This window comes from Carlito syrichta, unplaced genomic scaffold (assembly GCF_000164805.1).
Source record: "Carlito syrichta isolate Samal-C Ts95f unplaced genomic scaffold, Tarsius_syrichta-2.0.1 Scaffold308095, whole genome shotgun sequence".
In the NCBI taxonomy this organism is placed as follows: Eukaryota; Metazoa; Chordata; class Mammalia; order Primates; family Tarsiidae; genus Carlito; species Carlito syrichta.
The window spans coordinates 394,140-420,068 of record NW_007252191.1 but is presented as its reverse complement, the minus strand read 5'-3'; the positions used below and the strand labels follow the sequence as shown (position 1 = coordinate 420,068).

At 35.3% G+C, this 25,929-nt stretch overlaps 1 protein-coding gene across 1 annotated transcript in view; it reads left to right on the top strand.

Annotated features, from left to right (window-relative positions):
- LOC103267277 (laminin subunit alpha-2) overlaps positions 1-25,929 on the top strand; it is a 443,000-nt gene that overhangs the window by 23,811 nt on the left and 393,260 nt on the right. Inside the window, exon 4 of the mRNA XM_008064880.1 lies at positions 25,498-25,740. Within this exon, the coding sequence (XP_008063071.1) occupies positions 25,498-25,740 (243 nt within the window). The remainder of the gene's footprint in view (positions 1-25,497; positions 25,741-25,929) is intronic.

Sequence of the window (25,929 nt, the reverse complement as noted above, 5' to 3'; positions counted from 1 at the left end):
AATATGAAACATGCATTCTTCATTTATTAGCATTTTTTAACACTTTAACCTCAGTTCTATCTCCCAACAGGTTTTATTGTATTATGTGTTTGTCTATTTATATACTAAACTCTATAGGAAATAATTGCTACCATAATAAACAGGTAGCATTCATTCAGTTTTAAACACATTTAACTTTTTCTGATGTTCTTTGTTTATTTTTCTGTTAGTATACTTATTTCTATTTGAGGATATCATTTCCTTTAATCTCTCAATTTTTTCTCAAAAAGTTATTCTTTTTAAAAATTATTGATACTTATTTTTTACTGAGTATAGAATTATTGTTTGGAAGTTTTTTTGTGTTGTTTTCTCTTTTTCAGCACTTTAAAGATGTCATACCATTATTCCTTGACTTTCATTGTTTTTGTTGTGAAGTTGGAGAAAAGGCTTACTGCTGGACCTTGAAAGTAAAGGCTTTTTTTTCCCTTTGATCCTTTGAAGGTTTTCTTTTTTCCTTTGATATTTAAGGGGCTTACTGTAATGTACATAGGTATGATTTTATTTGTAAAGTAAATACTGCTTGGGATTCAAAAGCTTCTAGATTCTGTTGATTGATGTGTTCTTCCTGTTTTGAAAACTTCCTAGCCAATATTTCTTCAAATATTGTTATGTTTTATTTTCTCTCTCCTATTCCAGTAACTTCAATTACACGTATGTTAGACTGTTCACCATGTTCATTATATATTCCATGCCTTCTTTTTCTCCCTTTTTTCCCTCTTCTTTTGAGGCTTTTTAGTCTATACACTTTCTGGTGACCTGTTATTTCATATATTAATTCTTTTTTTCTACTGGATTCAGTCTTCTATTAAACACATTTACTGAATTCTTAATTTTACTAATTCTATTTTTTAGTTATAGAATATGCATTTGATACTTAAAAATAGATTCCAAATATCTCTTGTCTTAGTCATCTGGAACATATTAATAAGGTATTTTTAATTACACTTCTGAGAGCTATAATATTTGAAACACCTCAGAGTATGTTTCTATTGTCTTTTTCTTCACTCTGGTTTACTGATTCATGAAAAACTTGGGAGTTTTTGATGAAATCATGTATATCGTGGCTGAAAATTTATTAAAATTCTGTATGTTATTTTTTCTTAAAAGGATTTATTTTTATTCTTCAAGATTTAGAGTAGGGTCAAATTGCCTTGGTTCAGTCAGCAATTTAAATGTTTTGTGGTTTGGTCAGGGAATCTGTCCTCGGTTCTAGCGGTAGACTTTCAGGTCTCCAACAAAAAGCCTGGTTTGTTTACCAGAGTCTTTCTTTCTTGGCTGACTCTGAACTCCAAATTTTGTCTTCCCATCTCCGTGAGACTTCCTAAAGATCTTCTTAGCTTTTTACATCTTATGAATTAATTTTTTGCATAAAGTTTATCTTATGGCCCCTTCACTCTTAGAATTTGGCAATTCTCTTGAAGGCAAAAACTGAGAAGAATGTAGGCCTTCTTTCTCTATAAATCACAGCCCCTCAAGTCCTAGCTGACTTCATAGATCTGAATTCCAGTGTTTATCTTCTTGTCCTATAAGTCTGTGGAATCCTCTAGAATGCAGCTTTCTCTGTAACCCCCTACTCAACTGTCAAAAATTAATGAGAGTATACTGAGAGAAAAATGATCAGCTTACCTTGATCTGTTTCCATTGATTCAATTTTGGCTGCCTTAATTGCTCCCTGATGCCGCAAGCATCTTTTTCCTAATATTTTGTTAAGCATTTACAGTTGCTTTCTTTGAGAGAAAAATGGAAAGAAAAATGTATTTATTTTATTTATAGTTTTACGAACAAAAGTTAGAACATATTATCTGATAAAGTATTGTTTTTTGTGAATTGAGTGAACATTTTGAACCATTGCTTCAATATTCAAAACACGAATTTTTGAAATAGTTTTATGGATCATGAAGAAAGCAAGAAATAGTTCTTTAAATTGGGAATCATTCTGAAAAATCTGGGATTCACAAAATTGGCGTGTACAGTAAGCCTAAACAAGTAGGTGCACTCCTTAGTAGGAAGCACCATACCTTTTGGAATCTGCCCCGAATAATACATAAAGAAAAGAATTTAGCAATAATACATTTGAAATATACGTATTGAATAACTACTAATTTGTAGGCATTGTTGTTAGCCTGAAGGTTTGCCCATAAAGGAGATAGGAGTCCTTGCTTTTCAGGATGTTACATTCTCATGGAGGCAGATGACTGGGAAGAGAGAAAAGACATGGACAGGAAAGTAAACAATTTGAAGTAGTGAAACTGTCGTGGAAAAAAAGCAAAATGGGATAATACTTTAGAAAGTGGTGGAAGAACTGCTTTATTTTATTTATCAATTTATTTTTGAGAAAGTGATATTTGGGCTGAGAATCAAATAACGGAAATGCCAGTCATGGAAAAAACTGGGTAAAATATATTGCCAGCGGGAACCAATACAGTAGGTTGAGGAACAGAAAGAAGACTAATATGAGTGAAACATAGGAATCACAGGCAAAGGTGGCATGAGATGCTGTCAGGGAGGTATCCAAGGTCTCCTTATCTCCTATGGGAAGCAGTCAGTTGTGACAATGGGCTTAGATTTAATTTTAAGTATTATGATAAATCTACAGTGGGACTTAAGCAAGGTGTAACATGATTTTCTTCATTTTGTTGGAACTATCACTCTGCTAAGTGGATAATGTCATAGTGGGGTAAGAATGAAAATTAGGTGGTGGCAGTTAGGAAACCACTGGAATTTTGGGGCAAAGAGACAATGATCACCTGAGTGTTGATAGGGTTGTAGTAGCAGAAAGAAGCAGAAGTGGTAGGTGACATGACCATATTTGATGGTGGAATGAATATGGAGTGTAAGTCAAGAATGTTGATTCCTAGGATGTTGGCCTGAAGAAATTTATTTTACAAAGACAGTACAAACTAAAGGAGCAGCAGTTGCCAAGGCTAGGTGGTAGTTTAAGACTCTGTTTTAACTTATGTCTGAAATGCACATTAATCACTCAAGTAGAAAATATTACAGAGATAATTGGATTTATGAGTTTGGAGTTTAATGATATGAATTAGGGTATCACTGGCAAAGAAACTGTATTTGACACTAAAGACCTGATTAAGATCATGTAGAAAGAATGCATAGAGTTAAAAGGAGGGTCTATAATTGAATTTTAGTTACTTCAAATTTAGAGATAATAAGATACAATATATCGACAAAGAAGGAATAGTTAACTGTCACAATGCAGCTGCAGAGAGGGGAGAGTTGAATCACTCAGGAATTGGAAATACTAAAACAGAGGGGGGAAATCCCCGTAAATTTCAATGAATAATATTTCTTAAAATTAGAGAATCTTGAATACAAAGTAAATGGTTCCAAATACAGATTTAATTTGGAAATTCTAACCCCAGTAATACTTACCAGTGTTCATTTTATTTATGGAAACAAAAAAATGTTGACTGTGCAATTTTTCAATTAAGGTAACAGCCAATAAAATTGTGCCGAAAAAAAATAAACGTTGTGGATGACAGCCTCTTTTACTTACTAATGAGATTATGTTCAAATAGTAAAAGTAATATAGTCCCTTGTCAAAATACCTCAGTTTTGTTTGCTTTTACAAATATTTTAATGTGGCTTCCCAGCCAAATTTTTGTAGGAAGGTCATGGTAGATTAATCTCAAATTAGCTGAAACACTGAACACAACTAAAAGAAAAATCAGCCTTGTAATATCATAGAACCAAGGAGATCAGTCCAAAACACTAATGAGCGGTTGCCTCTCAGCATTGGGTCATTATGATTACAGTAATACAATAAGTCTGTTTCAGGTTAGAAAACAAAGATGAATGATCTTCAAAATAGAGAGTAAACAATCTATTTAGTTATCTACTTTCATGGTATTTACTGTTTCCATACTAAAATCTTGCAATTGTTGGCTGGAATACATGATTTTCTCAGCAATAATATTTTAAATTAATTTTGTTTTCTGCTTTATCATCATCCTCACTGCCATCCTCCTCAATGAATTCAATTAAATGATAAGGTTTTTCTACCCATCAATGTGAAGAATAATTTATTTATGTAATGATTCTGGAAATTTGGAACTATTTATAAAGTGAAATACAAAAATTAGGAAATAGTAGGCCAATAGAAAGATGTTTCCCCACTGATTTTAGAATTAGCTCAAGAAAATTAAACTTGTGACAAAATGCATGTATTTAATTTATAAACTGATTTATTTATTTATAAGTATGAAGATATGGAAAAGCTTTGTTATTCTCTTTGGTTCTGCCATACACAGTGCCCTATGTGCTATTAGTGCTTTGCTTATCTTTCTTTTAAGAGAACCTCATAAGGTTTCTGAAATCTTCACCAAAATATTTCTCACTTCTTATGTTACCTTCAGAAAGATTCTTTTGCCAGAAACTATTGTCTTCATCTTTATCATTATACGGACTGACAATCAATAACAATAAGATATTTGGAAGAGAGACCACACTCACATAACTTTTATCATAGTGTATTGTTATAATATTTCTATGTTATTAGTTATTGCTGTTAATCTCTTACTGTGCCTGTTTTATAAATTTAACTTTATCATAGATGTGTATGATTATGTAGAGATATACACATCGTATATTTAGGATCCAGGCATCCCCTGATGGCCTTGGGACGTATCCCCTGAGGTTAAGGAGACACTAGTATAATTCTCTTTTTAATATTTTGAGGAACTTCTATATTGTTTTCCACAGTGGCTGCACCAGTTTACATTCCCACTAGCTATACACAAGAATTCTAATTTCTTCACACCCTTGCCATCTCTCGTTATTTTCTGTCTTTTTTTAAAAAAAAGTTTTCATTGAATGGGTGTGATGTCGTAAGGTTTGTATTTTTAGTCATAGTCCTCTAATATTTCTTGAGATAATTTTGAAATATTGTTAGAGATATAATAACTTAATATACATGAGAGATATATAATAAATATAATAACACTATATGCTGTTAGAAACAATAGCAGTTTAAACTTTGAGACTCTTAAAGCATGACAAATGTAATATTACACTAAAGGAAATTATTAAATCTTAGACAATTTTGTTCAACTTGTAAATATATATGTACAACACATACACATATATATATATGTACAACACATACACATATATATAGGAATACATGTACATACACAAACTGTGAATAAATATACAATGTATGTACATGTATACATATATACATATGAATACATGTACATACATTGTATATTTATTCACAGTTTTTTCCTAAATTTAGCTGAATTCCTAGTTTCCTGAGAGAAGCCTGGTCTTTATAACCTCTGTGGTATGTCCTCAAAGAAAGACTTGTGGTAACTCGAAAAGAGTCAGTTGGTAAAGAACTATTTTATTATTTGTATAAATTATGGTTTTTATAATGTAATTTTATAATATAAATAAATATGTACCCATGTCTGAAAATGCAACAGAGACATTTTTATCACGAGGGTGTTACTATTTACACTTTCTGAAAACCTGTTTTGTCCTAGACACTCAGCACAATGTTTTACATAAATCATCTCACGGAATTTCTTCAACTCTTTAGAAAGATACTATTACAGATGAAAACAGTTTGCATCAGAGGAATTACACAGCTTGCTTGAAATTTCACAGTTAGCGATAGAGCAAGGGTTCAAATCCAATTCTCTTTAATTCAAAGCCTTCCCTGTATGCTCTAACCTGAAACCTAGAGTAAATAAGTGCATGAGGGCTTTCCTGCTGTATACAAGACTGTCCTTGACAATAATCATGATAATAGCACGAAAAGCAAGATTAAGTTAATACAAAAGAGTATTAAGATTTAAAACTCTCCCTATATGTGAAAATTAAGATGTATCAAAAAGGTTACTGACCTCTAAAGTATCGTATAGCTATAACTTGAAATACTGAGTTGACTATTTAAATGTCTGTGTATGTTCTTGATCTTCTCAAAATGTTATGGGAAAGTATTATTAAATACTATTCATTGGTCATCTTTAGTACTCTTAAGGAATCATGCAGAATTTGTGAGTCTTTGATAAGAATTCTTTGGACAATTTCAATTGCAGTAGATTAAACACTGTGTTAGAAGATTTGAGAAAGATGATCATTGATCCATTTTGTCAAAATCATTTTCAGAAGTTTAAATCCTTTTTTATTTCATTTTTAGTGTGATTCATTGATTTTTCTAAGGAAGGACATTTAACTTCTCTCAATAATCACAGGAAAACCTGTCCGAGTGTTTACATATCAACAAAGGATCTACAGTTCTTATTACTTGTAGACATTAAATGAATTCAGCATTCTAAATTTTCCAAAAGAGGCATTTCTGAAGACATAAAAAGGATGATTTTTAAACACAAAAAAATCACATGTGTTTTATATTATTATCAAATGTAGACAATGCTAAAACAACTTGTTATAAAAGTCTGATTCATCATAAACTCATTTAATCTATACATGTCAACTATTTGGGCTTTTAAGTCACATATTACAATCAAAATATTTTTTAAAACATACTGAGAATTTTAACAAAACAATATTTTATACTTCAAATAAAATTAGTACCAGATGATTAAATTAAAAGCTGGTAATTGTATATTATGCTATTTAAATGTAGAAATATATGAGTTCTTGTTAATCTTTTTTCATATTTTTACTACTTTTTCCCAGTATCTATGTGGATACTGGCAACTGGCATGTAGTAGGTGTCCAATTAATAGATGCTGAGCAAATCTGCTTTGCTGAATCTGCTCATCTCTGAGTTTTCCTCTCTGTGTTTTTATAACATTACTTTCCTAATTACATTCTCTCTCTCTTTCATAATAATATTATAGAAAATATTCACTGATCAGGAATAGCAAAATCAGGAATAGCATAAATTAATACAACCTCTCAGACTTAATTTCATGGTGATCTAAATATTTGAAACATCCTATAAAGACATCATGTGTTGCTTCTCCAGTAGGAGTCCAATTTCATGTTTCCAAAAGTATTCAGTTTCAACAAAAACACTTGTGTATGTTATTTCTCTACGGGGTGCGTCATGCGAGAACTTTGTTTGGGGAATGCATTTGAAGTGAATGATATTCTGAATTATAACAAAATAAGACTCTATTCACAGTCCTTTCTAAATTTTGTTGTTTTCAGTTTCCTGGAGAAAACCTCATTTTTATAGGCTCTCTGTATATTGTTTGTACTGAGACTAGCTTTAATGATTTTTATTTTTATTAAAACTTCTAATATCAAAAATTTTGGTGACCTATATGCCTATGTAAAAGTACATTTCATCAAACAGCTTTTAAAAACTCTTTTTACAAATATTACATTTTAGTATTTTCAGTATGCTTTACAATGAATGCCCTTAAATTTTATTCTTCGAGCATTTGTTCTATCCATTGATATTTCCGATTGATTATTTCCCCATATATGTCTTGAAATTTATATCATGACAATCATTGATATATTTAAAGTATCTTATTGAAGATTTTCAGATAGATTCTGATATTTTATCTTATAAAATTAGTTTGCAAGCCAGGTTCAGTGGGTCAACCTGTAATCTCGCGCTTTGGGAGGCCGAGGTGAGTGGATTGCCTGAGCCCGAGGGTTCGAGACCCGCCTGGGCAACTTGGCGAGACCTCATCTCTACAACAAATCAAACATTAGCCGGGCGTGGTAGTGCAAGCCTGTAGTTCCAGCTACTTGGAAGGCTGAGGTGGAGGGATCACCAGAGCCAAGCAGGTGGAGGCTGCAGTGAGCGGGAGTGGCCATTGCACTCCAGTCTGGGCGACAGAGTGAGACTCCAACTCGAAAAAAAAAAAAAAGAAAGAAATCTGTTAGCAACATTAACATTGGGTTTATTTCCTTTCAGTTCTCTACACACACACACACACACACACACACACACACACACACACACACACACACGTATGTATACACAAACACACAATATATGTTAAATTGGTAGCATATTAATAAATATAAAGATGAACTTTATACAACTTAACATTCTGTTTTTTAAACTAGATATTATATTATGAACATGTTCCCCACATAACTACATAGAATCTGAAATTTAGTTATTTAAAAATTAAATTAAAAACATATGCTCATTTAGACTATTTTCTGCTTCCAGACCTGCTCAGGGTTGCAGATTCCCTGCAATGCTAGGGTAAGAAAAGGGAGACAGAACAGCAAGCAAGAAACACCACTGACTTCATGGTGTCTATCAGTATCAGCAATATGACTTTTCAAATCCAATGACACATTTCTATCCATAATTAAATAAACTGCAGTTTTTTCTGCCATTGCATTTACAATACCCTTTCTTTATTCTCTATTCATTACAATGATAAAAAAGGAACAACCCCACAGCAAATGACGATTGGCAAGTTAATTACAAGAATGGATGTGAGGTAAGGTTCAGATGGACTTTGCCCCCAGTTGGAAGATTTTTAGCCACAAATCTAATCTTTCTCTAGTTTCAAAATAAATACAGGTTCTCTTGCCAACTTCCTATTTTAAGATTACATAAAAAGTATAGCTTAGACCCTATGTATCATATCTGGAATAGGTGAAAATATCACTCCTGATTATCCTAACTAATATTTAATGAGGGTTAATATGGGCCAAATACTGATATTGGCATTTTATGTTTTTTTTAAATCCTCACAACTTTATGAAGGAAGCACATTCTGTTATTATTTTTATTGTCCAGATGGGAAAATAAATGAGGCGCAGAAAGGTTAAGAAACGTGCCCAAGAAACAGAGCCATTTAACAACACACTGCATCTGTCTCTGGACCAGTAACTCCACTTGAATGTCTAATGGAGCATCACAAACTTCATAGCTCAAAACAGAAGACTGGATTTCCTTCCCAAAACATGCACTTCTACTCACTAGTAGTGCTATTCTCAAGACAGTTGCTTGGACAAATAAAGAAAAACAAACAAGAAACCTGGGAATAATCCTTGATTATTCTTTCCTACATGCCTCTTAGTCAGGTCCTGCAAATTCTACCTACAAAATACATCCTGACGACTCACCTGCACCACTACCCGCCTCATCCAAGCCACTATTGTCGCTCTCACCAGAGCTACCAAGGAATAGCCACATATCCAGTCTCTCTGTCTCCACCTCTCCTGTTCATAAACCGCTCACCAAACAGCAGCCAGAGTAATCTTTACAGAATACACATTAGATGTCATCATCCCTCTGCTCTAAATCCTTTGATGGCAACTCAATATATGTAGTCTGAAATCCATGCATCCTGTGGAGCTTACATGACCTGACTTCTGTGTGCTTCAGCAACATAACTGACCACAGTTTGTTGCTTCTGTTTTATTCTGTTCACATTGGCATTCTTGACATGAACCAAGGCTATTTCTACATCAGGTGGAAATTTCTACATCTTTACATTTGCTGTTTCCTCTGTCCTAACTGCCATTTCCCAAGATCTTGACATGTTTTCGTCACTTGTGTCACTAAGGTTACTTCTCAAATATCGTCTTCTCAGATAACCCCTCCCTGATCATCATTTTATAGAAACCTGGAGCTAAAATTGCATTACATATTTATTTACTTTGTTTGCCATTCCAGTGGGCACTCTGGCAAATGTTTAACTGACTCTCCAGGGAATAAACAAAAGCCTGGTTTAAAGTGTTAGCTCATTTCCGTGGTGTAAATATACCCATCGTGACTGATTTCAAGTTGCCAGCATGATGTCCTTGGACCAGGAGTTGGGAAGAGATACAAACTATTGACTTTTGAGAGCCAATCAGGCTGCCTCTATCACACCACAGGTGTGTTGCCTATTTTTCCTGAATATAACTTTCATGACAGAGCAATTTTTTCTTCATCACTGTATCTTAACACCGAGGCTAGGGGATGGCACAGCAGGTAATATGTTGCTCAATATTATTTGTAAAATGAATGGATCCATGAACTAATTAATATATTACACTGTGAGTCATTAAAATACATTTGAAAGTACAGTACAGAATATTGGAATCTGTAATACGAATCTTGGAATCTGTAGTACGAATCTCGGAAAACAAAGGTGAGAGTAATGCTTGCCAATGTAGGTTTGACTGCAAGTGCAACTGTCCTTCTTACCCTTCCTAAGTGAGGAGTCACCCCAAACCACATTAGAATATTCTCTTTCAACCTTCCTAAAAAGATCACTGGGAATGTAGACATTTAAATTTATTCCATTCATATTTAAATAATTTTATTTATGTTTAAGCTGCAAATACTGATCTGAAGTTAGTCTAGTATAGTGTGTACTTTAAGCCTTTGGAGCGTTTCTAAAGTGTTGTACATGTCAAGGATATCTACAATTCAAATCATGACCTTGTTATGGTTTGTATACGAATTTAAAAGTTTCTGACCTAGACACAGAAACGATTAGCTCAATAATTTTAAGTGTTACACTGCTGTTCTTTGCTCCTATTGGTGGCGATACTTGAGAGTATAATATGCTGAATGGGCAAACAACAGAAGAGTCTCCTCCATGCAAAATGTATGTAAAATCAACTTTCCATAAGTGACCGTATTACCACCTACTGTTTATGGTTACTATTTGCAAATACTTAAACTCGCTGAAGACATGAAGCCTGGACTAAGGAAAATTAAGCCTTTGTTCTTCATACCTCTTATAAGGTTTTGCTAATAGCTGCAGTCATTTCACAATCATCCATTGTGTCTTTATGTTTAACGCTCTTGGCTTCATAATGAAACACTTCCCATTAAAGTGTTTTTATGGTGTCTCTATGTACATATATGAGTATGTTTAAGGTAGAATTGCACGGGTGTTCTGCTGTCATCCATTCTTTGCTGTTTACATAGACTCAGTTTATAGTGTCAGGTTTTACTGTAGAAGATTGTCTGGCTTTACCGTTGACTGTTAAGTAATTGCAGTCAGTCAGACTGCTCTGGAATCCCTGTGGATTACGTTTTATGCTTTGGGTATCACAAATGAGGAAGAGCTTGATTCCATATTGGTGAGATACTACTTCTGTTTCCCAAAGATTTGCTATTCTTTAAGATTTGCTTCTAGACTTTGTGATTAAATGTTTTATTGAATAGTGATTTCAGAATCAGAATTCTGTGACATTTTGTCCTGCTTTAAATGGAAATGTGTCTCGGGTTTTCCTAGTGAAGGCTTTTACAAATCATGTTAAGGGATGATTGATGCTCACAGCAGAATACTCGGCACCACGGAAAGTCTCCAAAATTATTTGCTCTTTTTGGGAACAACTATAACCATGACTTTTTGTGATACAACCTGATGAATTGGAAAGATTTTAATGTTAGAAAATTGTTCTTATGTCACTTTTAAAGATGTTTTTTTGGGGGGGGCTCCTGCCAAGAGTCTTAATTTGATGAAAATAAACATTTGATTTTTTCCAATGTTGACATTTTAAAAAAGACTTTTTTAGTCTGGTACAACCAATTCGACCTTCATGAAGAATTTTGGAAAAATCATGAAGAGTCAAACTTGCTAACAGCAACACGCTTGTTTCTGAAGGCAGTGAAGAGAATTCCCTAAGTGTTGTATGAGCCATGGATGCTTTTGAGCTGCACCAATCCAGCTTTCAGCACTTCCTAAGTCACATTTGGCTTGACATCACAGAAGTTATATTGTGATTTAGTGAATTTCTAACTCAAAAAGAATCAGGAGAAATCTAAGTAGAACACAATGAGCAAAGAATTTGCAGGGTGATTCTTGTAAGAATTTTATTACTTGTCCTTTTCAAAATGGTAGCCCTTCAAAAATATTTGTTAATGTTCTGACACTCAATCTTTAGAAAATGTCTACATAGTTACATGAGTGTCATCTCTTCTCCTTGTTTTAAAATTGCAGCCAGAATGACATCAAGTTTTGCAGCTTTGTCAGTTTTCCATTCACTTACACTCTCTACACTTCATTGGCAAGTGAGGTCACTGCTTTAAAATTTGGGGTAAGGGCCAGCTTGATGAATCGTGGAAGATTGCTCTCTCTCACAAATTTTTGTTTTAAGGGAGAATATGTGATTTAGAATTATGTAAAATTGTTGTGTTGGTAAAATTTTCTCTCTGCCAATGATGGAGGAGTGTTGCCTCTGTATGTATTAATGTTGTGTGGTGACTAAGTAGATTCATATTTTAGACACTTGCAGAAATCACCTCAGAGTTCCCATAAATCTTCTCCAAAGTAGAATTCCATTTTCTATCATCTATATAATTGGATTTTAAAAATAATTGAGCATATATCTTGTGTAAGACATTAGCAGACATTTATCTGTCTTACATTTAGCAGACATTTATCTGTAGAAACTATTCTACAGTTTCTACCGCCAGCAACTTATAACTTAGTTTTGGTGGTAAAATTGTTTCATTACAAAACAAAATTAAGTTGTTATAAGAGACATTTAGTTGTGAGTTTGAAATATAAAGTGGGATATGAAAATAAGGTTAGGTTAGAATTAAGATGTGAAAAAATCTATATCAAGAAGTTAGTTGAAATATAGATATGAAAGGCATGATTATGCAAAAACCAAAAATAGACAAAACTGGATTTATAAACTTGCTGCATAACTTGCTAGTAATGTGAAGCAGAACAAGTTATCTAATGTGTTGGTTCTCTACTGCTGCCATAACAGATCACTACAAACTTAGTGACTTGAAACAAAACAAGGCTATATAATCCCAGCACTTTGGGAGGCTGAGGTGAGGGGACTACCTGAGCCCACAGGTTCGAGAACAGCCTGGGCAACTTGGCAAGACCTTGTCTCTACAATAAATCAAAAATTAGCCAGGTGTGGTGGTGCGTGCCTGTAGTTCCGGCTACTTGGAAAGCTGAGGCGGAAGGATTGGCTGAGCCCAGTAGGTTGAGGCTTCAGTGGGCGTGAACGTGTCACTGCACTCCAGCCTGTGTGATGGAGTGAGGTTCCAACTCAAACACACACACACACACACACACACACAAACACAGCAACATAAATGTACTATCATTTAGCTTAGTAGGTTAGAAGTTTGACATGAGTCTCACTGGGCTAAAATCTAGGTGTAGACAGGAATACTTTTCTTTCTGGAGGCCCTAGGGTAGAATCATTTCTTTTATTTCTTTTACCTTCTGTGGACTGCTTGCATTTCTTGGCATCTGACCCCTTCCTGTGTCTTCGAAGTCAGCCATAGGCTGAGCCCTCACACTGCACCCTCCTGACCTCTCTTTTGCCTCCCTTTTCTACTTTTATGGACCCTTGTGATTGCATTGAACCCACCTAAATAAATTGAGATTATCATCTCATCTCAAGGTCTTTAACCAAATCATATCTGCCAAGTCCCTTTGCCATAGTCAGAGGTTGCAAGGATTAAGGCATGGACATCTTTGAGGGACCGTTATTCATTCTACCATATCTAACCTGTCTTGTTTCTATTTTCTTATCAGTTACTACCTATCTCCCGGAGTTCTTGTTAGCAGAAACAAATTACTGTATGATAAATTGCCAGGCAAAAACATAGGCACTAAATAAAATGCTATTTTCCCCAAGTAAAAAAACTATAAGGAACTAGAACACTGGAACACGCTTTTGTTTAAAAAAAACCCACCAAAAAAACCCCCCTTAATTAGGAAAACCATAGCAGAAGCACCCATACAGGGCTTGGAGAGAAATTCAGGTTAGTGCTGTCTTCTGAGCACTCCTGTCTTCATCCCCTCTTCTCCCATTGTTTACTTTCCATTTTAGGCAAAGAGCTATATTAAGAAATTTCTGTCTTTTTTTTTTTTAAATAAAATCCTTAATTTATAAATAGACATCACTTCTTCAAAGAAAAAGAGAGTTTTGGAAAGGGGGGAAACAGCATAAACAAAAGCTGCAGATACTTCAAAGAGGATGAGGTTAGCAAAGGAGGCAATGGATTTTCCAATCAAGCCACTGGTAACTCTTCTGAGGGTGATTTCAGTAGATTGGTAGGTGCTGCATGAGCTGTAGGGGATTAAATAGAGGAGGGTTGGCAAAGTAATAAACAATAGAGGGGACAGGCTACTCTTAAGACCCTAGAGAAGGACGGGAAAGTGGGGCAATACAGAAGCATGAAAATAGCTGGTACTATTTCATTTGTGAACTAGCTAAATTTGAATAAGTGTTAAGTGACTCTGATCTGTTGAAAGAATTCATGAACCGAGATCAGAAAGCATCTTCTGTCTTTGATTTGTTATTCTACACTGTTAGCATCGTATTTCTAACATTTCCCATCACAACACATCTTGGCTATTATTCCCCAAATGCTTTGAACTAGCGTCATCCATTCATGTGTGTTATGTCATAAATTGGAGAACGCGTAGGTTCTTCTTACGCCGGTAACTCTAGGAGTACAGAAACAAGGGCAGTGCCAGGTATTTCTCCAGGGTGAATAATTTTTAGAAGGCAAGTTTAAACTGTCACATTTCTGATAGTCGGTGATTCACACGATTGTTGTGCCCTGTGATGGTTTCGTTGAAAGGACTGTCATGTTCTATGAGGGACTCAGCCTACCTGCTCTTTTACCAGTAGCTGGTGTGAAAGCCAAGGACTTACTCACAGGAGGCAGGTCAATCTTTTGAAACCATAGATTGTTTCAAATGAGAGAGAAATATGTGAGAAGAGAATAGATGCCAAGGGCAGTGCTAAAGACAAGGAAAATGCTTGCCTGGGTTTCCCCTGCAGCTAACTGTTAAAACTGATAGCAGCTTAATGAAGCATGCAGTACTAAATGCATTAATAAGCCGAGGGAGGACCTTATTCATTCAAATTTAGATTCCATTCACTCGTGTTACTAGTTTTCGTAAGACTAGACTAAAATTTTGAGGCCTCATGGAGCAAAAATGCCCTTTAGAGCTGCTAACTAATTTGAAAGAATTATTAAATCGTATTCCTTGAGCTTAGAATGCAGTATAGTCACGAGAAGAGACAGAGTTAACCGTTTACCAAGTTAATGTTAAAAATACACAAATGTTTGCTCTTTAAAAGCAAGCGCTAAATGACCGGTCACGGTAATAGCATTGTGTGAAAGAGAATTGTTTGTTTATTAAAATGGGATGGGTTAGTAAACATTTAAATTCTGATGATAAAAATTTGCAAGTACACACAAAAGTGTAGAGAATGCTGTAATCCCAGATGCCCAGACATACCCCAAACCCATAAATATTAACTCGTGGCTCCTCTTATATCGGTTTTCAACTCATTTACATATTATTCTGCACTCCCCACCCTAGATTATTGTTATTATTATTATTATTATTTTTGAGTTGGAGTCTCAGTCTATCACAAAGGTGGAGTGCAGTGGCATGCATGCTCACAGCCACCCCAGCGTCAACCTGCTGGGCTCCGGTGATCCTTCTGCCTCAGCCTTCCAAGGAGCCGGAACCACAGGCGCATGCTACCACACCCGGCTAATATTTTGATTTATTGTAGAGTCGGGGGGTCTCACCATGTTGCCCAGGCTGGTCTTGAACTTGCAGGCTCAGGCAATTCTCTCGCTTCGGCCTCCCAAAGTGCGGGGATTACAGGCTTGAGCCACGGTGCCCAGCCCTCCCCAGATTATTTTAAAGGAAGTTCCATATGTATCACTCTCTTCATAAATATTTCTGAAAGATAAGGCTGTTTTATAAACAAAACCATTTTTTCATCTAAAAATGAATGCTATTATCACTTCTTTTGATATTAACATACATTTAGTACAGTATTTGAATTCATCACACTGGCTTTAATTATTTTTTAAACAGTTGAATCAGGAGTCACATAAAGTCACATACTGCATTTGTTGGATATGTCTCTAAAGTCCTTCTTAATCTTAGCCTTATTTTTTCTAAGCCACCATGTTGTTTGTCCAGTAGAAGTTCTCATAACCTGCATTTTGCATGCTCCTCTGCTATTGTAGTTCCTGAAAGCTGATAATTTAGAGACTTGCAGAGATTTAGGGCTTATTATCTTGACATAACCACTTAATAGATGGTGCCGTGTGCTACCATCACAATGCGGAAAATGTCCGAGTGTCTCTCTTTCGGGAATGTTAATGGTCATTGATAGGTGTAGTGGTCACAGCCATTATTTCCATGGGGGTCTCTATCATAGTAGACTATAGCATCCTGTGGACTATAACAATGAAAGTTACGTTTTCCATTTAAAAATATATCTCTCCATTCATTGGTCTTCTATCTCAGGGTTTTCTTGCTTATTATTGCTTGTTAAATTCCTTCAAATCAAATTTATAATCAATTTGTCAAGCACTAAGAAAAAAATAATATTTTCATGAAAAATGAAATTGCATTACATGTATCTATCATCTTAGGGAATGCTGAAATATTAACTCTTGCTATTTTCAGAGGTAGACATTGAGATTTGCTTTCTCGCAGAGTGAAATAGAGAAATATTTCAAATATTGTCCCTTGTAGAGTTAGGCAGTGATTTAAATCCTGTTAAAAAACAAATTCGACAAATAATTGAAAATGTTCTCTTCAAAGGATTATCATTAGTCATCCAGTTAGACGATCGTTTCTTAGGAATTCTGGGGTGGTAGAATAATTCATTTTCGAATGTATGAACTTCACATGAGTTTAATGTGAGTATTGAAAACTCTTTTTAATTGGGGACAGAGTGTTTCTGTTTCTCTTGCAACACAGGTCCCACTTACCCTGAGGTGAAATGCCATATTTGCTCACCTGCAACTTCAGGAATTTCATGTTCAGCATACAGTTGTAAAGGTGGGGGAGGGGATTAGATTAGTGGACTTCACTTTATAATTGAGTGACAATTACAAGTTATTTTACGATAGGAAGGATTTTTTTATAGTCTATAATTTTCCGTTTTTATTGTTATTTATTTATTTTTAATACATATTTTTAATTTTAAAATTATGGGATACAGTTAAGGGTTAGGTGTACAAATATGCATTGTGCAGTTACCCTTGTTGATGAGGTGTGCCCCCCATCCGCAGACAGATGAAGTGAAGGGTTTTAAATGAATTTGCCTGAAGAGAGAAAGTGTGAGCTCCCCACCACATTATTCTAGGTTTATTCAAGTAAGTAAAAATGTACACGGGACACAAAACTCACTCAGAAAATAATAATTGGACATATTTCCAGGTTAGTTTTTCCATGTTTAAAGCATTATTTAAAAACTTTTATCATCAGAGCTTGATTTAATTCCAGCACTAGTATTGTCAGAATCTGTGTAATTATCCCTTCAAAGATTTTTTAAAATGATAGTGGACAACTCTTTTTTTGAGATTGCTCAGAAATGTTTGCTGGGGAATAAGAGCCTGGTTGTATGTGAGTGAATCCTCCATTGTATACAGACTTTCAACAAATTCCCTGTATTTAGCCCACTCTTCACCTCTGCTTCTGTCACATCTACTTCTATGAGGTTCCGGACTTCAGTCTGGCTGCACTGCATTAGGCTGTGACCTTGACTCTCATCAGTGACTCTCACAGACCTTCCAGAAAAATGTTGAACTCCCTTCATCCTCTTTTTTATTGTTATCGGTTTCTGTTTTATTTTGTAATTTTCTACTTAGAGGCCACAGGTGGAAAAGCTGATAATCTCATAAACTATATTCATCAACTCAAACAGAGAGACATTATCTGCATTTCAGTAAAGCTTCCCTAGTTCCAATGGTACTAAGCTTGAAAACTCATGATTTCTATTATCGTTTCTGGTTCTGATATTGTATAGCTCTCATCACTTAATGAAAGTGAGCATGCCTGTTTAGATAAATAAGATAATTTGACAAATGCCCCACTAGGACTAAGAATATAGATAAGCTTTCCAAATATATTAGAGATGGCATCGTAGCATGTGGAAATGTTAAGATCCATAGCATGGACAAACGCATGTACTAGAATATTGCAGAGCCTCTTTAGAAATGATGAGCTTTGCGATGTGGACACATTTGCTATTTGTTATAAGAATTTCACAGACAGACATCAACATGGGAATGAGGCAGAGTTCAACACGGGGCAAAAATTAGGTGACCACATGCTGCTCTCTGGAGAGATTAGGAAAGAAGAAATGGAAGAGAGTAATTCAGGTCAAATTCTATGAGAAGGATAAAGCACCATGTTTTGTAGAGAGTAGCCTTCATTAATATTTTTATGGCTTTTGTGGAGATCAACCTATAAGAATCAGAGATTTCATGGTCTTATTTCATCATTAAGGAGTCATAATTTGGCAGTACTCTTCTAACTGTGTGATGGTGATGGACAAAAATCTCAGTAAATTTCCAAAACACAATATCCTTTAGTAACATTTTCTAGATTTGTGATTCTTCTGGAGACAAAAGATCTGGGATAAAAATGGGTTTCTGAGAGTCAGTAGAGGATTTAAAAAAAATCCAGATCCAGCAATGCATGTGCTAGAAATGGCTTCTGGTTTTCAAATTTACTGACATGGGTTACAGGTGAGCTCAGATATTCAGCCACAGGGCAACATCTAGAATGGCCAAAGCTTCTAGGCTGCTCACTTCAGGCTATGAGGACTCCTCTTATCCGGTGCTGAACAGATATCATGTTATCTTAGCTGTGATGTGAAAAAAGATTAGAAAGTGTCACTCTGTGTGATGATCATTGTATTTTACTTATTATTTTGGAGCTGAAGGATTCTTCAGAAAGACCCTATTCTTCAATTTCACACTAAATGAGATCAAGTTCTTAATACTCTGCTTATTATAGAAGGAACATCTGACTCGATGTGTATCAGCAAAGTAATTAAATGATATTTTGTTAGGTGACATGCAAGTGAGTAACAAGTGGAGTGTGAAATAGGAGGTTCCCTTTGTTGCAGTAAAATGTCAAATATTCGGTATTTTTAAAAAGCCATTTTGGTTTTTTTTCTTTAGGCATCAAGTTTGTAAAAAATGCCCTCCAACAGAAGTTAGCACTTGTGTATCATAGGTTGATACCTTAGGTTCGTTGACGCCTAGCAGTCATAGCGTCTTGGTGCTTCTTATCATTGGGCATTTGCTTTCCTTATTGCACACTAGAACAGATGGGGGTAGGTTAATTCATCTGGAAATAAAGTATTATAACTACTGATTTTAAAGAGTGCTAGAAACTGAAAGAACACTGAAGACACAGTTAATAAAGGCAGCATAGATAATATGAGAGAGTCGTTCTATTAAAACCATTTTAAAAATTGGAGTACAGTACTTAGAAAATCACTGATAAAATTCTAACAGTTATTAGATATATAATATGCTAAAAAGTATAAAAATATAATATTAATAATATAAAAATTTTACAGTTATTTCTGAAGCCTGCAAAGAATACTTTCATTTATTATGTTTTTCAGCAATGCTGTATTATATTTTTTAAATGTTTACTCAGAAACTACATGTCTTTCAACTCATTGCAGAAGTCTGCGGGGGGGGGGGAACTATAGGCCAGCTAATTTAATTAAATTTGCGTGGAATAGAAAAGGACCCATAGAAAATAAATGAAAGAGGAAGAGTATTTTGAAATGGGACTCTTTTCATATTCTCTAAGGCAGTGACTGCTTCTCTATGTCACTTAATGCTGGCTGATATATTGAATTATAAAAATAATCTGTGATATCTCCAGTAGAGCATTTTTTATCATGGATTATTTTTTATCTATTATTCCAGAGCCAGCACAGAAGCTCCTGAGTCACAAATCCATACTGTAGCTCCACGCGAACTTGGCCTCTTCCTATATTTGCATGCTGAGCTGCTCTCTAAGCAATGTCCTTTATGCATAACCTTGGTGTAGTCTTATTTTTCGTCTTGAGTATCTGTGATCTCGAGCATGTGTTGTTCTCCCTCTGTTTTCTATCTTTAAAAAGCAATCTGTGTGATCTTCTTTTTCTGTAAGGAAAAATGTTAACCTGAAATATTTATATAGATTCCCTCTTGCAAAAGAACATGCAATGTTTTGTATTCACTGTCCCATGATCCCTTCCCTGGTTGTGTCTTTGGAAAAGAAGCATTGGGAAACAGAAGGCAAAAGGGTTTAAGTAATTTTCTCAAATCACGGAGACATCATAGGAGAAATACCCAAGCAATATGTGTCTTAGTTCCTGCAAGTGACAGAATTTGTTAGCGTTAACTGGGATTTAAGCTCTAGCAAACTGTAAAGACCAGTATTACACTAATAGCAGTAACATGAAAGCATGTTACAGTGATTTTGGTTATTCAGCGAAATCTAATATTATTTAATGCCCATCGTTTCAAAAGAATCATAAGGATTATAGTATCTTTACAGATGTAAAAGCTATAGCCTCTACCCTCTAGGGGCCCACAATTTAGTTATTTGTATTCTTTATCATTTCAAGACCATGTCAGGAGTACTTTGGGATGATCAGAAATTATGAACAGAGTATTTCATATTTTATAGTACAGACAACTTGGTCTCTGCATTCTGTAAGATTAATCAATTGGTATGATTCTTGGTGAATATCTTTATAAAGAATTTCTGTGTGATAAGATGTTGAATATGAACTGTCTGAAAGAACACTTATAAATAACACCTAAAATGCATAAACAGCAAACATTTTGTATAATAGCTGATGGAGTATGTTTTATTTTATTCCTACCTTTGGCCTCTGATAGTTATTTTACCTTAATTTTTCTTTATCTTAAAAATAATTTTGAGCCGGGCTCGGTAGCTCAGCCTGTAATCCCGCGTTTTGGGAGGCTGAGGTGAGTGGATTGCCTGAGCCCGCGGGTTCGAGACCCGCCTGGGCAACTTGGCGAGACCTCATCTCTACATAAATCAAAAATTAGCCGGGTGTGGTATTAGCCGGGTGTGCACCTGTAGTTCCAGCTACTTGGAAGGCTGAGGCGGAAGGATCGCTGGAGCCCAGCAGGTCGAGGCTGCGGTGGCCGGGAGCGGCCACTGCACTCCAGTCTGGGTGACAGAGTGAGACTCCAACTTAAAAAAAATAATAATAATTTTATTGTTCAGTACTTCTTTCATGAAAATAAAAATTTTTAAAAATTTTAAAGATTGTGTTAAAAAGTAAGACATTTATGTTAATACAAACAACACAGCAGAATATAAGATTAAAAGTAAAAGTCCCTCTTCTTTCCTCAACTCCTTATTCCCAAACCCCATTTAATATGTTCAAGTATATCCTCCTCCAAAATGTCTAAATATATGCAAGTGTTTATGTGCATGTACAGAGATATATGTCTATCTGCAATGATACTTATCTGTATACCTGTATAAATATAAGTTTGTCAGTAGTTCCCTGTGACAATAATCAATAAAATGGAATGCTCAAAGCCCAGACCTGTCAGAACAGATGTGTGGCTGCCCTTGCCTATGCTAGGATCAGTCAGATGGTCTCAGGGGAGAGGAAGCATTTGAAAGATTGGGGCAGAAGCGATTTGTCAACAGAAGCATTTCGGTATTTTAGCCACCAGTTTTCCCACAACTGTTTCTGAAAGGCAAATACTAGACCTCCTTGTCATCATTTGGAGGCTTGTGGTTTTCTCCTCACTGCACACAAGAGTGCCTGCATTCTAGTAAAGACCTCAAAGAACGAGCGCCAGAACACATATGATCCCTTCTGTGCCAACTTTCCATATGTGCAAATTCAGTCCCTTAAAGTATCCCATAGATAGCATACCTGTATCATGTGAAAACTGTGAAGCAGATACAATTTATTTCTAGAACATTCTTTTCAGGATCCCCCCTGTAGCTCAACAGGCCCTTTCCACATCGTAGTGGACCTGTCCTCCGAGTTGTGACCCACCGCTGACTTCAACCACCCAGAGTATAGAGCTGTCAAGCTTCCCATATCTCATAACACTCACGAGTCAAAGCATTATACTGCTTTATTATGCCACTTTTCATATATCTCATTATCATAATAATAACTCATAATGGTGGGACAGTAACTTACACTAGTTTATACCTATCTTTCTACCCAGGACATGGCACATCAATGTCACTGAATAATGTCTCTGTATTATCCTTTTGGAGTTTTGGACTGCATTGGTAAAGACACAAAACACCCAGGATACTTCTTTTTTAGTTTAAAATTCTATGTAGATTTGAAGATAGAGGATTGTGACATTCTCCTCAATTGTCACTCTATTGACTTATAGTGATGATACCTCTTTATTTCCTCCTTTTTTTTTTTACATGTTTACCTTTTATAAAGAGAAAGTACGGAAGCCCTTTGCCTAATATATTCCAGTTTCTTTCTTTCTTTCTTTCTTTTTTTTGAGTCTCACTCTGTCACCCAGACTAGAGTGCAGTGGCTGCTCTCGGCCACCACAGCCTCGACCGGCTGGGCTCCGGTGATCCTTCCGCCTTAATCTTCCGAGTAGCCGGAATTACAGGCGCACGCTACAACGCCCAGCTGATTTTTTTTTTTTTTTTTAATTGTAGAGATGAGGTCTCGTCAAGTTGCCCAGGTGGGTCTCGAACCCGCGGGCTCAGGCAATCCACTCACCTCTGCCTCCCAAAGCACGGGATTACAGGTTGAGCCACCGAGCCTGACCTCCAGTTTCAATCAGTTGACTTCATGTCACTAGAATTTCTTCTCTATTATTTTCTATTTGGGATGTAGAGAAACAGACATTTATTGATATTTATTGCCAAGTTTTTGACCAGGCACTTTACATACATTATCTCATTTAAAAAACATTGTTTAGGGTTTTACATTTTTTCTGTAGTTTTAGGGGTACAAATGGCTTTAGGTTACCTGGATGTATTTTTTTTAACATTTTTTATTTTAAAATTGTGGGGTACAGTTAAGGGTTAGGTATACAAATATGCATTGTGCAGGCACTCTTGTTGATGAGGTGTGCCCCCCCACCCCCAGACACATATTGACTACCATTAATCCCACCTCCCTTCCCCTCCCTGCCCCCCCATAGTTTCCCACTACTGTCAATCCTTTACTTATAGTATTACGATAGTTGTTCAAGGTCCACTTATGAGTGAGAGCATGTGATACTCAGATCTTTGTTTCAGATCTTCTTTGTGAGAGATCACTCAGCATTATAAACTCTAATTCCAACCTGGATGTATTTTATAGTGGTGAAGAAGTCTGAACTTCTAGTGCACCCATCACCCCATGAGTGCACATTGGATCTAATAGGTGATTTTTCATTCCTCCTCCTCCCTTGCTCCAAGGGTCCAGTGTCCATTATACCATTCTATATGTCTTTGCAGGTCCATAGCTTAGCTCTCGTGAGTGAGAACATGTGGTATTTATTTTTTCATTCCTGTGTTACTTCACTTAGGATGATAGCTTCCAATTCCATCAAGAGATTATATATCCCATAGGGTGTGTGTGTGTGTGTGTGTGTGTGTGTGTGTGTGTGTGTGTGTGTGTAGGAATGTAGATATATATATACCTATATAGTGTGTTTATATAAATATATTTATTTATTCATATATATTTATTATACATATTTATATACACACAAATTTAGTGCTATCATGTCTTACATTAAAAATATTACATTTAATACATCTTGAGTTAATTTTTGTATATGGTGAGAGATACAAGTTCAGCTTCATTCTTCTGCACGTGGTTATTCAATTTTCCCAGCACCATTAATTGAACAGGCTATCTTTTTCCCAGTATATGTTTCTTTCTGCTTTGGTGAAAATCAGTTGGTTGTATTTGCATTTATTTCTGAATTCTCTGTTCCATTGGTCCATGTGTCTACTTTTGTACCAGTGATATATATATATATATATCCCAACCTAAGTGCCTAAGTGTCTATCAGTTGAATCAGTGGATAATGAAAATGTGAGCTATATATTATCCACTGATCAACTGATAGGCACTTATGTTGATTCCACATCTTTGCAATTGTGAATTGGGTTGTGACAAACATATGAATGTAGGTGTCTTATTTGAAATGATCTCTTTTCCTCTGAATAGATATCAAGTAGTTGGATCACTGGATCGAATGGCGGGGTCTACTTTTAATTCTTTGAGAAATCTCCATATTGATTTCCATAGAGGTTGTACTCATTTATACTCCCATAGTGCATAAATGTTGACTTTTCACTGCATCTGTGCCAACATTTTTTTTTTTTTTTTTACTTTTTAGTAATGGCCATTCTGACTGGGAAAAGATAGTATCTCATTGTGGTTTTAATTTGCATGTCTCTCACGATTAGTGAGAGCATTTTTAGGTAGGTTTGTTAGCCATTTGTATATCTTCTTTTAAGACATGTCTGTTCATGTCATTTGCCTACTTTTTAATGGGGTTATTTATTTTTTTCCTGCTGATTTGTTTGAGTTTCTTGTAGAATTTGAATATTAGTCCTTTGTTGGATATACAGATTTCAAATATTTTTCTCCATTCTGTAGATTGCCTATTTACTCTGTTGATTATTCCATTTGCTGTGCAGAGGCCTTTTAGTTTAATTAAGTACCACTTATTAATTTTTGTTTTTGTTGCATTTGCTTTTAGAGTCTTAGACGTAACTTCTTTGTTTAGGCCAATGCCCAGAAGAGTTTTTTATAGTTTCTCATCTACAATTTAATGATATCACGTCTTACGTTAAAAATATTACATTTAATCCATCATAAGTTAATTTCTGTATATGGTAAGAGGTAGAAGTTCAGTTTCATCCTTCCATATTCCATAGGCATATTCCATACCCATATTCAATTTTCTCAGCACCCTCTGTTGAATAAGGTGTTCTTTTTCCAACATATGTTTCTTTTTCTGCTTTGTTGAAGATCAGTTGGTTGTACGTTTTTGCGTTTATTTCTGAATTCTCTATTCTGTTCCTTTGGTCCATGTGTCTACTTTTGTACCAGTACCATGCTATTTTGGTTACTATAGAGCCCAAATAGCCAAAGCATTATCTCACTGAATCCAAATTCTTTCTCAGTGTATGTTTATTATTGACCTTAGTTCACAGAAAAGGCTGCTAAAAGTTGAAAAAGTGAGATAATCCTCCCAGGTTCACATAAATGCTGAGACCAAAATGTGAACATAGGAGTGTGCTTATGTTGTTTTTGTTCCACACTTACTCCAAAATGGTAATTTTTGGAGGATTATGTGATTTATGTAAACATGTTTTCTAAACTCTCAAGCACTATTCACACCTGAAATTTCTAACTAGTATTTTATAGTATCTAACATAGTAAGGTTAGTAAATTGGTATTTAATAAGTGCTTTAGGTGGTATTGATTATAATGGAACTTTAAAAGTCAGGTGAAATGATGCCATAGAGTTGTTAGAGAACTAAAATCTAGTCTTTATCCATTTCTTTTAAAGCTACAGTTGTTAAAATGAAACATTTCTTCTTAGTCAAAAGTTATTAAATATGAACATGTTAATAGTAAAATCATTTCAGAGAACATCATAGAGTTATAGAATAAAATCTGAAATCGAATCTACTGCAGCATTAAGCCTTATATCTGACATGAACTGATAAGGATATTTGGAAATTCACAATTATGGTATAACAATAACACAGAAACAACATTGTTTCTCTTGCCCAGGTGTTCCAGATTGCATATGTGATCGTGAAGGCAGCTAATTCCCCTCGGCCTGGAAACTGGATTTTGGAGCGCTCGCTTGATAATGTTGAATACAGGCCCTGGCAGTACCATGCTGTGACGGACACAGAGTGCCTGGCTCGCTACAATATTTATCCCCGCACTGGGCCACCGTCATATGCCAAAGATGATGAGGTCATCTGCACTTCATTTTATTCCAAGATACATCCCCTGGAAAATGGAGAGGTAAGATGAGAAAACTCACCACTTAAGTACATTGAAGATGGCCAAATAGACCTGCCAGAAAGACCTGACTATATCAGTAATTAATGTCAGGGAGATTTTAAAATAGGATTTAGAAGAAGTACTTTTAAATGAGTTATTAAATAAAAAAAAAAGAAAAACCTAGGATGATTAGAATTTTAACTACTTTCA